We start from the raw sequence: 13,966 nt of genomic DNA, 5'->3' as shown, positions 1-13,966 counted from the left end.
GAGTTAAAAGGACTTTTGTTACGAAAGTGATAGTTAAAACTCAAAGAAAGGAACTCTTCAATTCTTATATTACTATATGAACATTTTTTTCAGGTTCAGGTTAATGATAATAAAGAAAATGAACAAAGTTATGATTTGAGAAATACATTGAAGGTCCCTGTAAGATTGAAAACTTTTGTGGAACTGGCAATGGATGTTGCATCAGCTTCCCCAAGACGATATTTCTTTGAGGTAAGCCATGGAATGTCTGAATTTCTTATTTGTTCTTATGAGTAATATCCCATGACATTGTATAATTAATATCTTCTGCTGTTGTCTTTGTTATGTGCCTAGACTTCACTGATGCATCTTGTGTTCATCTATTTTTTGCTGCTTGGGGAATAGCATGTTATGCATGATCACCACATATCATAGTAATTTGATAAGCCATTTGGATCGTTGACTTCTTCAGGTTATGAGTTATTTTGCTACTGCCGAACATGAGAAGGAGAGGCTTCAATACTTTGCTTCACCAGAAGGAAGAGATGATCTTTATGAGTACAATCAGAAGGAACGTAGAACTGTACTGGAGGTAATGAAAATATTTCCACTCTTTGTATAGATTAATGAAGTTGCCTCGGAGTGGTCATTGACATTTTCCCTTACTGTTGGGTTCTTCAATAATATGGTTTCTCTTATGGTAGATTTTGTTTCATGGAATGTATAGGTACTATAGTTTAAGAAGACATACTAAGAAGCAAGAAGTTGGCCCAGTTCTTTTGGAAGCAAAACTGGTTAGCCAACATTAACCCTGTCATGCATTCACATTACAGCATCTTGATTGTCAAATTAGAAAATAGCTCGAGTTGATATTTGGTCTAGTAATTTATCAGACTCTAAATGTGAAATCTGGAAATGAGCACATCTTCCACTAGTCCCTTTACTTGCAAGCAATGAAAGCTTGATATGTTAGTTAGGTAGCCAACACTATTTTTAGTTGAAGTATGGGATAAAAAGCTACAGACTCCACGTTTTTGTTTTGGAAAACATGTAGGCACTTGATCTTTCTCCTATAGAATGATCCTTCTACTAAATAATAATGTCTTCTCATGCAAGCTGACCCACACTTGTAAAATGTTTCTGCTGATAATGCCTCATTTTATTACACTGCTTGATATTTTTCTATTTTCCATATTATATTGCAGGTATTGGATGATTTTCCATCCGTTCAGATGCCTTTTGAATGGTTGGTTCAGTTGGTACCTCCACTAAAAACTAGGGCTTTTTCCATCTCTTCTTCTCACTCAGCTCATCCAAACCAAGTGCATTTAACTGTTAGTGTGGTATCGTGGACAACACCTTATAAGAGGAAGCGCACGGGTCTTTGCTCGTCATGGCTAGCTGAACTTGATCCTCAGAAAAGTATGGTTATTGGAGTAATTTATAATTACAATGCCTAATTCATTTACCTCTTGTAACTCATTGATGATGGTTTTTGGATTATGTCAAACAGGTGGCCTCATACCGGCATGGTTTCAAAAAGGTTCTCTTCCTTCCCCTCCACCTTCACTTCCTCTTATTCTAATTGGACCTGGCACAGGGTGTGCACCTTTTCGTGGATTTGTGGAGGAAAGAGCCCTTCAGAGTCAATCCGGTCCTACTGCTCCCATTCTTTTCTTCTTTGGTTGTAGAAATGAAGAAAATGACTTCTTATACCGAGATTTTTGGTTGTTTCATTCACAAAAGGGGGGAGTCCTTTCTGAAGAAAAAGGTGGCGGCTTTTTTGTTGCCTTCTCCAGAGACCAGCAACAGAAGGTTTATGTGCAGCATAAAATGAGAGAAGAAAGCTTTAAGATATGGAATCTATTAACCGAGGGGGCAGCTGTGTATGTCGCAGGCTCTGCCAATAAAATGCCTTCTGATGTGCTGTTGGCATTTGAAGAAATTGTATCTAAAGAAGGCGGGGTTCCAAAGGAAGCTGCAGTCAGGTGGCTTAGGGCATTGGAAAAGGCAGGCAAGTATCATGTCGAAGCATGGTCTTAACCGCTGCTTGTATTTTTCCATCTCACCTTAAAACTTTAGGATGAGGAGCCAAAAATCTGTGCCCTATTCAGCCAAGTTATTTTTACATGATTCATAGTTACCATATTCATACGCGGAATTTGTGTCTAGTGTTCACAAAAAAGCTGATTTTATCGAGAGAACAGAGTGCATCAGAAGGAAGAGTCGCTTGATCGTTGCCTAGGATAGGTTCCTTGTCATTTGGAGCTGAAAATCCAGGGCAATCCCTAATGGCTAGTATGGTGCGATATTTGTGTTGGGGAAATACAATTTATGTTTTGAGAATTGAATTCATGTGAGGTTAAGGATTATTGAGATATAGCATTTCTTATTATGTAATCCCAAAATAAACAGAAAAAACAAGGTTGGACCTACAAAAGTATATCAATGTTTTCAAGTAGCATGATTGATTTCTTTGGCATGGAATGAAATTTAGACGTATTTGGCTATATTACTGATTGATTAACCTTTTCTTCAAGCTTATATAGGTTGAAAGACTCTTTTTTAATATAGATTTAAAAGCAATGTGTAGTAAAGTGATTAAGACGCATTCATTTTTAATAATCAGCATGGTGATTGATGATCAAGAAGTTATAATTTAAATGGTAATGAATGCTACAAGATCAGATTAGTGACTTCTTTACCCAATTATTCCTGTTAACTGTGGGAAAAGAATTGGTAGGGAGCACTTCCCCTTTAATGGATCTTAGGAATTAATCGCATACCACTGTAGGTATCGGGGACTTCTTTAAAAAATATATATCATGGAATAAGAAATCCTATTCCTGGAGATTTCGTAACTACTCCAAAAATGAAAAATTTGACAGAGTTGAATTTATTTTTTTCGATAAAAAATTGAATCTTAAAGAATTTGTAGGGAGCATAAGTTATTTATTATTGGGGATGTAATAAATGTAGTATCTCATGTTTTCTGCAGAACATATGTAATTGCTTACTGATCTACATTTACCTGTATTTTTCTGTCTTCAACAACCCCCCACTCCCCAACATACACACAAGCAAATTCCTAGCTAAGAAAAGAATATGAAGGTAGCAGTTCATCCCTGAACATGCAGCTGCTCTATCGTTGTTTTCCTGGCGAATGTGTTATGGTTACATGATTGCAAAGATGCTTGTCAGTCAACCATCCCTTAGTAGACTTGGATGGATCCAAAAAAGTCTTGCTAGTAGTGCTGCTGCTGCTGATAGGAGAAGCATCAGTTCTTATGTACTATCTGACTACCCTTCAATATGATCACTGAATCTGCTTTTATGCCTTGTTAAGATCCCTCTTCACCTGTAATGGTAAAAAAAAATAATGTCATGTCATTTGAAGTTTCAATCTTCTTTTTTTATGAAGTAAGAATCTGAAGCTTCACTCATAAGTAGTGATTGCCATTAAAAATAGTCAAGAAAATACCTTTAGCACATTCATTTTCACTGTTAACCTCTGGCTTTGATTGTGATATGTGACAAGTCTCATCCTCTGCACACAGATTGATACCACAATCAGCAGCAATATCATTAAGCATATCGCGTCTTTTCCCTGACCCTGTGTGATGTCTTGATAGCTTCGGTATCATCTGGAGAAATTTTCATGATCAGATTAGTTTGAGAAGTCATGAATCTACTGTCGATTTTAGGGACGAGAGAATAAAGTTAGCTGTCCTACCTTTGGCTGCACGCTACAATTATTTCTTAATTCAACACATTGAGCTGCAAATTCATTCCCATATCTTGAGGTGAAAATCTCACGAAGTTCATGTAGCTCTGGGAATTCTCCCCATCTTGAAGCTGCATAAATCAAGCTTGAGATTGCCTCTGCTAGCTCCTCAGGACATTCCCTGTTTAAACATTCGCGAGCACATTGTCAGAGAGATGCCCCAATCTCGCTAGTTGCAGATTTTGACAAGATATATACAAGTAAGTAGTACTCACCCTTTAGTTTTTATGAGCACCTTTTTTTCTATTAGGAGATGGCAATACTTTTCCATCATTGTAAGTGCATCTACAGTGTTCTGTTCCTTGATAACAAGTTCGACCTGTTAATGAGTGAAAATGATCAGTAGTGATATTGCTTGAGTTGAGAAGAGGAAAATGGAATGGGGTATATTTTGGGAACTTACTCGATGAAGAGCATCTTCTTGGCGACTAAGATTTAGTAGTTGAGTAACATCAGAACGGGAAAGTGAGCACCTAACTTGGTGTTGTTTTTTCAGAATGGAAATCCTTGAGATGGCAAGGTTAGCCAGTGTTGTAACTTTTGATGCCTTGAATTTTCTTCCAAAGAGTCCCATGTTTGTTTTTTGTTTATCAAGTGTGCTACTTACTAGTAACTGGAGTGAAATCGTGTTTATATATACACACACGCACATACATGCAATTGAAGAGGTCGTCAAGTTGAAGAGAAGCAGTTCGAAGTTGACAAATTGATTTCTTAATTCCCTGTGTTTGTTAACGTGTTAAAACTTGATTATTTCAACCTTTGAAATTGTCAAAAACTTTATTCAATTCATGAATGGTTGATGGCTGTCTTGGAAGATGTCATTTTCCATATTCACTAATACTTTGAATCGCTGATGTTCCATTTGCCAAATTGTTAAAAGGACTAGGTAGTGCTGAAAGAGACCTAAGCAGTCTTTTTACACTTTCTCCTGTTTACTTTTTAATAAAGACGTTTTCCTGTTTATTAACCCAGTTCAACAGCTATTTTGTGCTGACTCTTTCAACATGATTGGTTTGGTTTTTTTCACTTTTTTCTTGATTCACTTGACAAATGAATGTCTAAGAAATATATTTATGGCTCCGACTTCCAACATAGTTGATTGAGTTGACACTTCTAGATCTCAACCCACCAAGGGGAAACGAAAAGAAATTGCAGAACTCTTCCTCTATTGTGAAGTTTTAGAACAACCATGTAAAAAGAAACCGACGGAACTTTCAGCATTTGAGGCATGAGACAAGGGACTTTTTTCAACTAGGGATATTAAGTTCACCTGTAAATTAAACACAAAAGACACCTAGTACAAGGCAAGAAATCGATTTGGCCATAGCCGCCGCCATCCAAATCAAAAGAGAAAAGAGAAAAAAGATACCTAGCTTTAAGGAAAGACGAAAGAGCTTGCAAGAACGATTTGACTTGATATAATATGAATCATTATACAAAAGGGTCCGAGTATCCAAGGACGAAAGAGCTTGCAGGACGACTTGACTGATATAATATGATCCATTATACAAAAGGGGCCGAGTATCCAAGGCTAGCCGCTGCCAATGAGGAAATAAAATGTACTCCACATGGCAAGATAAATAGGAAGTCGCGCAGATTTAAAATGAAGAGAAGCAAAACAACTAATAATGGAAACTATAACAGGTCAATAGCACTATGTTATATCCATCTCATTCGTCAAACTCATGCATGTGATCTAATAGATAGTTAGCAGCCAGCTCCTCATTTTTGTTGCAGGCAAAGTATACTTCCAATACTAAAGCTCGATCAAATCCCATAGCTTCAAGCTGCCAAAACAATATCACCAACCACAGTGGACAAGTACAAGAAAATTATGTTAGCTCACTAAAAAAAAACTTGCAAAGCGACCCATCAGCATTTTGAGATATCAAAGTAAAGGCATTCACATTAAACCGTCGATAATTGCATTTACATAAAACTTTATTTGATGAAGGACAAATAAATAACTTACACGCTCAATAGCCTCCCGCTCTTCAGGTGTAACAGTCACAGCTTGTGGTATTGCTCCTGCTGTCTGCCCTAACACATTCCTGATACACCATATAATGAGAAAATCAGTCTCGCATTCAGACACAAGGTGGTAAAGAAAGGATCTAGAATAGATAGAACACAAAAAACCAGCTCTTAAATGCAGTCCACTCAAAGCACTTTTAGTAGAAAAATAGATCCATCACAAATCAAAAGAAGAAGAATAGCAAATGCTCTTACCCCTCCCCTTCAACAGGTTCATTGATGAGGCGCAGGAAGTCCGGTTGATGTTCTTGAATAAGCCGCATCAAATGTGGATTTTGCTTACCCAACTCCTGGAGCATAGGCTGCAGATAACAAACATCATGGTTCAAGCATGTCTGGAAATGCTAGGAGCAAACAAACTGATCATAGCATATAATATCCCATACCTGCAATATCTGCGGATTGGCTTGCACCATTGCTCGAAGGGCCTGGAACTGTTAATGGAGAAGGATATGAAATTGTGATTTCAAACTAATAAAATCTAACTTGCAGAAAGCGTATAACCCACCTGTGGACTATTGCGTAGAAAATCCAAATTTCCAGCACCGGCATTTGAGCCAGCATTTGTTAAGCCCTGATTGCGTAAATACAAATTTAGGTTAACGTCACAACAAGTAACTAGGCAAATTTAAGTTTCTGGTATATTTACTACCTGAGGGAACAGATCTAGAGGATTAGCATTTGGTCCACTGGAAGGAACTGCTAGTTGTGAAGCATCCTGAGCTGCAGGGTTTATAGCCTGACCACTGGCAGGAGCAGTAACAGCAGGAGCAGCAGGTGTACGGGCAACAGGCGGAATTTCAGCTTGTTCAGGAATACCCTGAAAGAAATTGATATTGATGTGTTTCCAGTATAGGTCAAAGATGCAAGCACAGAAAATAAAAGGCATACCCATGTCTGCCTTAATAAGACTACAAACAGGGATCATATAATTATATTTTCTTACTTCATGAATTCAGTACCATTTCCTAAGCAAAACAGGTTTAAATGGATATGAAGCTCTAGGGATGAATAAACTATAACTGCAATGCAATGCACAAGGTTTAAGAGTGCATATTTTGGGTGACCTGGAAAAAATGTAATGGAAGGGCATTTGAGGAGCAGGAAAAAATTCAATGCTACACAATAAGAACAATTTGCCATTTAATGTGTATGATTGGCACACAGCAAGGAAACCCTTGTTTATACAGATGACAGGATGGGAATTTTAGAAGCTGGTTTTTTACAGTGAACTTCCTCTCTAGTAGACAGATGACACTCTACAATTTTCCTCCACTGCGACTAATATATATTACATAAATTAAATGAATGTTTTAAATTCCATGTCCAATCAAACACCGTTATGTAAATCAAATAGAGGGAATAACTCATTATCAAAAAGCAATGAACAAATTGAAGAAAAAGGAGAGAAGGTTCTCTCCAAGGTACTAGCATGAAGAAGGTGAATCAATCCTGCATCACTCTCACATTAACCAGACAACTGGATTCATCATTTAACCAATAAACTGGGAAATATTGGAAGAAAAATATCCTCAATTGTTTGGAAGACAGAAGCCAGGAAAAGAGAAGAATACAAAGATAGCAAAGGGAAGTGGTCATGCAGAAAGGGAATAAATCAAACACTGAACTACATGATATGCCAATGCTCTTGCACCACCAACGTAGCATAAATTTGAATTTACCTCTTAGCAAAATCTAACCAGGAATGAGGTGCAAAAAAGGAACACGAAGAAAGGTCACAAAAGCAAAGCTAGCTGCAGACTCACAGAATACAAGTAATCAACAGCTCTCTCTGGATTGTTAAATGCAGCACGCAAAGCACGCACAACTGTATCCCTATCCCAGCTTCCCCCACCCATATCAAGAATCTGTTGAACTGTGGTCTCCAAGTTACTTCCAGCAACAAGGTTTGATGCTGCTTGGTCATACACATCTGTTACAGAACTGTTTGACAGAAAGGAATAATACTCGAATAAAGACGAGACTAATCACACAGTAAGGATGAATATAAGCAAAAGCCAATTCCCTAAACCAAGCATGTCGTATGTATTCACCTAGCAGCAGCAGCAGGCACAGGGGCAGAAGCAGGAGCAGACTCAGAAGCAGATTGTGGACTGCAGAGCAAGCAAATCTTAAGACTAAACCAACAAAAATTCAAGTACAGACGACCAGTGAGGAAATCAAAGATACCAGGAGGAGAAACTTACAGTGCAGCAGTAGCTTGAGGTGCTGTTATCGTCTGTCTAGCTTGGTCAGTGGAACCAGCAGGTTGTGCCTAGTCATTCAGATTAATATCAGCTCTCAAAATCTAGATTAACATAACTATCTTTCAATTGTTCAAATAAAATATTGTTACACTTGCTACACAGGAATGGCATGTGAAATGATACTTTACAAGAGAATGAAAATATGGCCATTCTGCAAGGCACTAATGCCCTTATTCTCTTTCCGCAATAAATCATGTTACAAAAATGACTTAAAACCTTATTTTAGAAAAAGACTTAAATGTAGTCTCAACTCTCAAGCATAAAACCAGGGGTAAACATCGCCATATCAGCCAATGGATAAAAGTGCATAAATGCATCTTAAACAAAGAAATATTTTATTTTGAAAGCAAAAAGGAAGGAGGCAGTGATGCAAGCAAGCAAGAACAACCTGAACCCATGAAGGCAATTAAGCTCTCACCGTATTTGAAGGAGCTGCTGGTATAGATGAGGTTCCAGTTGATGAGACCTTATTCTACAATTAGCACAAAAAATATGGACAGTACCAGTATTAGACAAGATGTAAAAAGACACACTTGCACAACTCACAGCCAAACAATAGAAAAGCTTATTGCTCAACACATGCTTGTTGTACAGTCACTACCTTGGAAAGCATAATCACCACAAAACTATTTTCAGCAACTTTGTTTTCCTCAAGCGTCGTAGCGTCCTTGAGAACTTTACCCTGATGGATAAGCATCTGTTGTGCAGCAGGGTAGACATCTTGCCCCTGAACTGATTCTATGTTTTTCTTCACATCCGCAACCTGAAAAATTAACCATATTGGTACATCAGCTTCTGCAAAAAGGAAAAAAGAAAAAGCATGGGGAGGGGGAGGGGGAGAGGGACCCAATATATAGATATAGAAACCAAAACAAATTAGGAAACCCAAACCCAAACCCAATTGAATTAGATTCGCACGCGTAGAAAAAAACACTGCACCGCCTTATTTTGTTGCTGCCACTGATGTGATGTCTTTATGACACGTGGCAGCTGAAAAAGATTTACGAAGAACTTCGCTTTGCCACCAAGCAACAGAGAGGCGCCCTGCGAGAGGAGGTAGGGGATGAGGGTCATCAATTCTAAGAAGGGGTAATTATTCTTTATGGTGACCTTATTCAACTAACGGTAATCAATACACATCCTAAAGGAGCCATCCTAAAAAAACTGCACCGCCTTATTTTGTTGTTGCCGCTGATGTGGTGTTTTTACGACACGTGGCAGCTGAAAAAGATTTACAAAGAACTTCGCTTTCCCGCCAAGCAACAGAGAGGCGCCCTTTTTGTTAATGCGAGAGGAGGTGGGGATTAGGGTCATCAATTCTAAGAAGGGGTTATTATTCTTTATGGTGACCTTATTCAACTAACGGTAATCAATACAATCAATACACATCCTAAAGGAACCATCTTTGAATAATGCAGCTTCTCATGCATTGGATGATGAAAAACTATTCTATTATCACCTCCCCCAAAAAAAGGGAAGACAAACTATACCCAAGCTTGCACCTCTTGAACAAACAACAACTTGAAGTTCTTTTTTGCAACCTAACTTGTGTGCAACTAGTTCAATTAACGGTGGCCATTATGCAAAATCTCACAGAAAGCATTTTTACAACACCAGAAGCAAGTAATTGATAGTTATAGTTGAGTATTGTAATACTTCCAATATAATGCAACAATTATATTAAAACTACTAACTGGCAAACAATTATCCGTGTAACACAAAATTGAGTACTATTCCAAGCAGTCATATAAGGATGTCCCGAGAAAAATTAATAAGCAGCATTAACACGTACACTGAAGAGCATAACTTGGACTCGAACTAATACAGATACACATTCAGAATTACTAAAGTAACGCCCTAAACCACACGAGCTGCCACTCAAAACCCTAATCAGACTCCAATGCCGCTAAAGCCATTCAATTTGATACACACATTAGATTGCACGTGAATAAGAATATTCAAGCAGCATATAAAATTGAAAAATAAGAGAAAAAGGTTGTTAGTTACGCTATCTTCTGGTTTTACTTCGATCTCGAAGTGAGTGCCTTTCAAAGTCTTCACGAAAATCTTCATCTTCAAGCTCTTGTTTACCCGTTACTCTACTTATTTGAAACCGGCACGTGAAATTACCGGCCGTCGCCGGCGGAACGTTCGGAGAGAGCAAAAAATCTGAAGTCGGAGTCACAGTGAAAACCGAAACTGATGTCTCTGACGTAATTTATATAACCTTAGGAAAGGCAATTATTTGGTGACCCGACAGTCTTTCACAGCCCATATTCTACCAATAGTATGATGCCACGTAAGGGGAAATTTCCGCACGTTTCAACGTTGTCAGCCGTATTATAGCTCCTGTCTAATCATATCGAAGTTAAAAATAGAAAAAAAATTAAACGATTTTATCAAACTTTATAATTAAACATATATTTGATGATAATTTTTTTAAATCTATAATCAAATACTGACATAAATTTATCTTAAATTTTGTTACTTTCTTCATCCCAATTTAGTGTGAAAACGTAATATTTTGAATAAAAATAGAATAGAAAATATGTTTATTGGTAAATTTGTATATTTATCTTCAACGTTTTTAAGGATATTTATATATGAGAGAACTAACCGTTGAATAGTAAGACTAGATGAAGCTTTGATGATTTTCCTAATTATTGTTGATGACAGTTTTAAATGTTCACCGCACATTACATATAAGCGTGTGATTTTATTCTTTCTTTCCGTTACTAATTGATGAGTCTACTACTCTTATCATATGTGTATGTTTAACTTTTGGTTCTTTCATGTTTAGCTTAAAATATAGTATCTAATAATAAAATCGTAACGAGCCATTTTTTACTAACTTTTAGGAGATAATCCTAATTCTTCATCTCCAATACGGCACCATAGTGAGCACTGTTTAGATTATTTATAGTACATTAGTCATATTAATTACGTAATTAATTGTTCGACATTATTCTTATCATTCATATAATTCTTATTCGTATGTATCATACGTACTATTAAAATAAATATAATTTTTTGTATCAAAACCAAGAATTATTACAAGTACTTGTAAAATAAAATTGAACTGTTAAAGATCATTTTCAAATTTCAATTGATAAATATGATTAATAACCAACGCATAAAATTAAATATAAAAAAAGACTCATTGACCCACAATATATGAGCATATGAATTACACATAACAATTGACTCGAAATACAATTAAATTCAAGGATGGTTAAGTATGTACCCAGTACCCTCACGATATAGGAATAAAATTATAGTTATATAAAGTTATTCAAAGATGACTTGTAGATAATGATTGCCATTTCAAGCCGAGTATTGATGATTTATTAGCAAACTTTATTTCAGTAAAGTATTTGATAAAATAAAAATTAAAACTACATGTAAAGTAAAGTTGTTTATCAATCGATTGATTTTGAAGGTATTACAAATCAATTTTTGTTTTAAAAAAAAATCATTATAATACTCTCAAAATATTTAATAGGGTACTTAAAAAATTATCTAGTAATTTGTATGTGAAAATCAAGTTTCATTAAATTGGAATTTATCAGTTTAGAATAAGCACCAACAACACGTGATGTTGGAAGAGTAATTGTAAAAAGAAAAAAAAACAAGTACTATAATATTTGATAATCAATTTTAATCCATATCTTCGATTTTCGAAGTATTTGTTATGAGAAAAAAAAAGATAAAACACAAAAATAAATATTGGACTTATATTTTGAGATTGAGGTATTTCATTCTCATTCTTCTTGTTTTTGTAGTGATTTATTCTTTTGAACTATACAATATTTTATCAAGTTGTTTTAATTGTTTTTTAAAACTAAATCTACTACTTATATATAAGTGTGGATAACCATACAGGTGGAGGTCAACATGCCTGCTTCACCTGTGTGGTTCCACACTTACATATATATATTTGCCTATTTTTTTCTTCATTTTCATTTGTTTGTCTTATTTTTTTAATTTTTAATATATTTAAAAATCGCATAACATACTATAAATCATGATAATTGACAATTAAAATTAATATATCTGTGTCACATAAAATGGGACAAAAGAAGTAACATTATTATTTAATTTGAAATTACGTAAAAAGTATTGTAAATCTCAATAATGAACAACATATTGACTCTTGAGATTCTATTTGTGCTATATATATTGGGACAAGGAAGGTAACATATATTATTTAAAAATTACGTAAAAATTGCATAATTAACAACTTAAAATATTTATAAATCATATCAAAATATAATTGACTCTCTAAATTTTACCCCTGTCACATAAAGTGAGACAAAAAAATCTAGTGCTTATATATAAGTGTGGATAACCACACATGTGGCGGTCTACCTGCTTCACCTGTGTGGTTCCACACATACATATATATTTGCCTACTTTTTTCTCCGTTTTAATTTGTTTGTCTTATTTTTTAAATTTTTTATATATTTAAAAATTGCATAAAAATACTATAAATCATGATAATTGACAACCAAAATTAATATATTCGTGTCACATAAAATGGGACAAGAGAAGTAACATGTATTATTTAATTTGAAAACTATAGTAAAAAATATTGTAAATCTCAATAATTAACAACATATTGACTCTTGAAATTCTATTTGTGCTACATATATTGGGACAAGGAAAGTAATATATATTATATAAAAATTACAATAATTAACAAGTTAAAATATTTAAAAAATCATATCAAAACTTAATTCACTCTTTAAATTTTATCTATGTTATATAAAGTGAGACAAAACAAATAATATATTGGACCCGTGCTAGCACGGACACTTATATCTATCTAGTAGAGTATCTTGTATAAGTTGACAAATTTCCTGACAAACGACTTATGGACTATTGTCTATTTTCAACACAAGAAACCAACTAATTCTACATTATTTGCAATCTAAAAAGTAAATCAAACTTATAAAATTTATTTTCAATTATTGTTAAATTATCAATTAACCAGTGTTAAGAAAAATTTAAACTAATACGAGATCAATAATTCAATAAAAAATAAATTTTAAACCATTACTAAATTATTAAACTATCATTCGAATAATTAATAGCACTTTTTAGTTTAGATTATCAATTTTGTTTTGTTTTTGAACAATCCTAATACGGACGCCCTTTTATGTCAAAGCAATGTCAACTCTTACTTTGAAAGTCAATTAAACACTTGGTCAACAATTACTTTATTACAAAATCTAGTGCAAAGATTGTTTGGTTGGTGGAGATTTAATCGACATATAACATATAATATTAATTAAAATATTTAATGATTAATTTTAAACTTTTTCTCAAATAATATGTGAAAATTTATATTATATTATTTTGTGAGATATAAAATATAAAGCAAAACTAATAATGCATAAATTAAAACCACTAAGATGAAAAAACTTAATAATGCATATACTAATTTATACAAACTTAACTTTTACATAGTATTTTATTTTAAAAGATTAATTTTGCAGTTTATTAAACTAAACTTCTAATAAAATATTATAGGGAAAATTATATATAATAGCAAACTATTAATTCAAATTAAATGCTATAAATATACTTTGATTTAATTGTACCCTATAGCAAACTATTACTATTTTCGCCACTCTCCCTGGTGGAATCTCGCTCGCCACTCTCGTTTGGTGGCAGTCTCACTCGCCTCTCTCGCTTTTATACAAACATAAATGTATAAAATGCGTTTGTGTTTGTATAAAGTGAGAGGAAATTGTATATATACATATATTTTTGTTCCCCTCTCCTAGATCTCGCTCGCCACCCTCGCCTCTCTTGCTTATACAAATAGAAATGAAATGTATAAATTGCGCTTTTGTTTGTATAAAGCGAGAGAAAATTGTATATATACATATATTTT

At 34.6% G+C, this 13,966-nt stretch overlaps 3 protein-coding genes across 3 annotated transcripts in view; 1 reads left to right on the top strand and 2 right to left on the bottom strand.

Moving 5' to 3' along the window:
• The window catches only part of LOC102605269 (NADPH-dependent diflavin oxidoreductase 1), a 9,476-nt gene extending 6,987 nt beyond the window's left edge, over positions 1-2,489 (top strand). Inside the window, exons 9-12 of the mRNA XM_006363061.2 lie at positions 94-231; positions 452-571; positions 1,185-1,401; positions 1,493-2,489. Of these exons, the coding sequence (XP_006363123.1) occupies positions 94-231; positions 452-571; positions 1,185-1,401; positions 1,493-2,022 (1,005 nt within the window). The 3' untranslated portion in view covers positions 2,023-2,489. The remainder of the gene's footprint in view (positions 1-93; positions 232-451; positions 572-1,184; positions 1,402-1,492) is intronic.
• Positions 2,490-2,896: 407 nt separating this feature from the next.
• LOC102604927 (IST1 homolog) lies at positions 2,897-4,355 on the bottom strand. Its single transcript, XM_006363060.2, has 5 exons — positions 4,167-4,355; positions 3,979-4,082; positions 3,713-3,884; positions 3,461-3,623; positions 2,897-3,337 (listed from the first exon to the last, which is right to left on the bottom strand). The coding sequence occupies exons 1-5, from the start codon at positions 4,335-4,337 to the stop codon at positions 3,321-3,323; spliced, it is 627 nt and encodes a 208-aa protein (XP_006363122.1). The 5' UTR covers positions 4,338-4,355; the 3' UTR covers positions 2,897-3,320.
• An 813-nt stretch (positions 4,356-5,168) lies between these two features.
• Positions 5,169-10,270, bottom strand: LOC102604588 (ubiquitin receptor RAD23d). The gene is made up of 12 exons (XM_006363059.2): positions 10,075-10,270; positions 8,669-8,830; positions 8,486-8,539; positions 8,008-8,075; positions 7,855-7,914; positions 7,567-7,744; positions 6,453-6,620; positions 6,309-6,374; positions 6,187-6,234; positions 5,996-6,102; positions 5,739-5,817; positions 5,169-5,553 (listed from the first exon to the last, which is right to left on the bottom strand). Exons 1-12 carry the CDS (start codon positions 10,138-10,140, stop codon positions 5,437-5,439), a joined length of 1,173 nt encoding a protein of 390 aa, XP_006363121.1. The 5' UTR covers positions 10,141-10,270; the 3' UTR covers positions 5,169-5,436.
• Positions 10,271-13,966: the final 3,696 nt, after the last annotated feature.

The sequence above is a fragment of the Solanum tuberosum genome, unplaced genomic scaffold (assembly GCF_000226075.1).
Source record: "Solanum tuberosum cultivar DM 1-3 516 R44 unplaced genomic scaffold, SolTub_3.0 scf00423, whole genome shotgun sequence".
NCBI classification, from domain to species: Eukaryota; Viridiplantae; Streptophyta; class Magnoliopsida; order Solanales; family Solanaceae; genus Solanum; species Solanum tuberosum.
The sequence above is the reverse complement of the archived record's forward strand: the minus strand, read 5'-3'. Positions and strand labels throughout refer to the sequence as shown.

What these genes read in the sequence shown, in the direction of transcription:
- LOC102604588 (XM_006363059.2), bottom strand. Translation starts at nt 10,140, where the DNA reads ATGAAGATTTTCGTGAAGACTTTGAAAGGCACTCACTTCGAGATCGAA. An exon ending in AAGTAAAACCAGAAGATAGC is followed by an intron (nt 8,831 to 10,074) that starts GTAACTAACAAC and finishes TTAATTTTTCAG; the next exon opens with GTTGCGGATGTGAAGAAAAA. An exon ending in CTCTAGATCTGTTCCCTCAG is followed by an intron (nt 6,375 to 6,452) that starts GTAGTAAATATA and finishes TTACGCAATCAG; the next exon opens with GGCTTAACAAATGCTGGCTC.
- LOC102604927 (XM_006363060.2), bottom strand. Translation starts at nt 4,337, where the DNA reads ATGGGACTCTTTGGAAGAAAATTCAAGGCATCAAAAGTTACAACACTG. An exon ending in GTGCTCATAAAAACTAAAGG is followed by an intron (nt 3,885 to 3,978) that starts GTGAGTACTACT and finishes ATGTTTAAACAG; the next exon opens with GGAATGTCCTGAGGAGCTAG. An exon ending in ATTGTAGCGTGCAGCCAAAG is followed by an intron (nt 3,624 to 3,712) that starts GTAGGACAGCTA and finishes AAATTTCTCCAG; the next exon opens with ATGATACCGAAGCTATCAAG.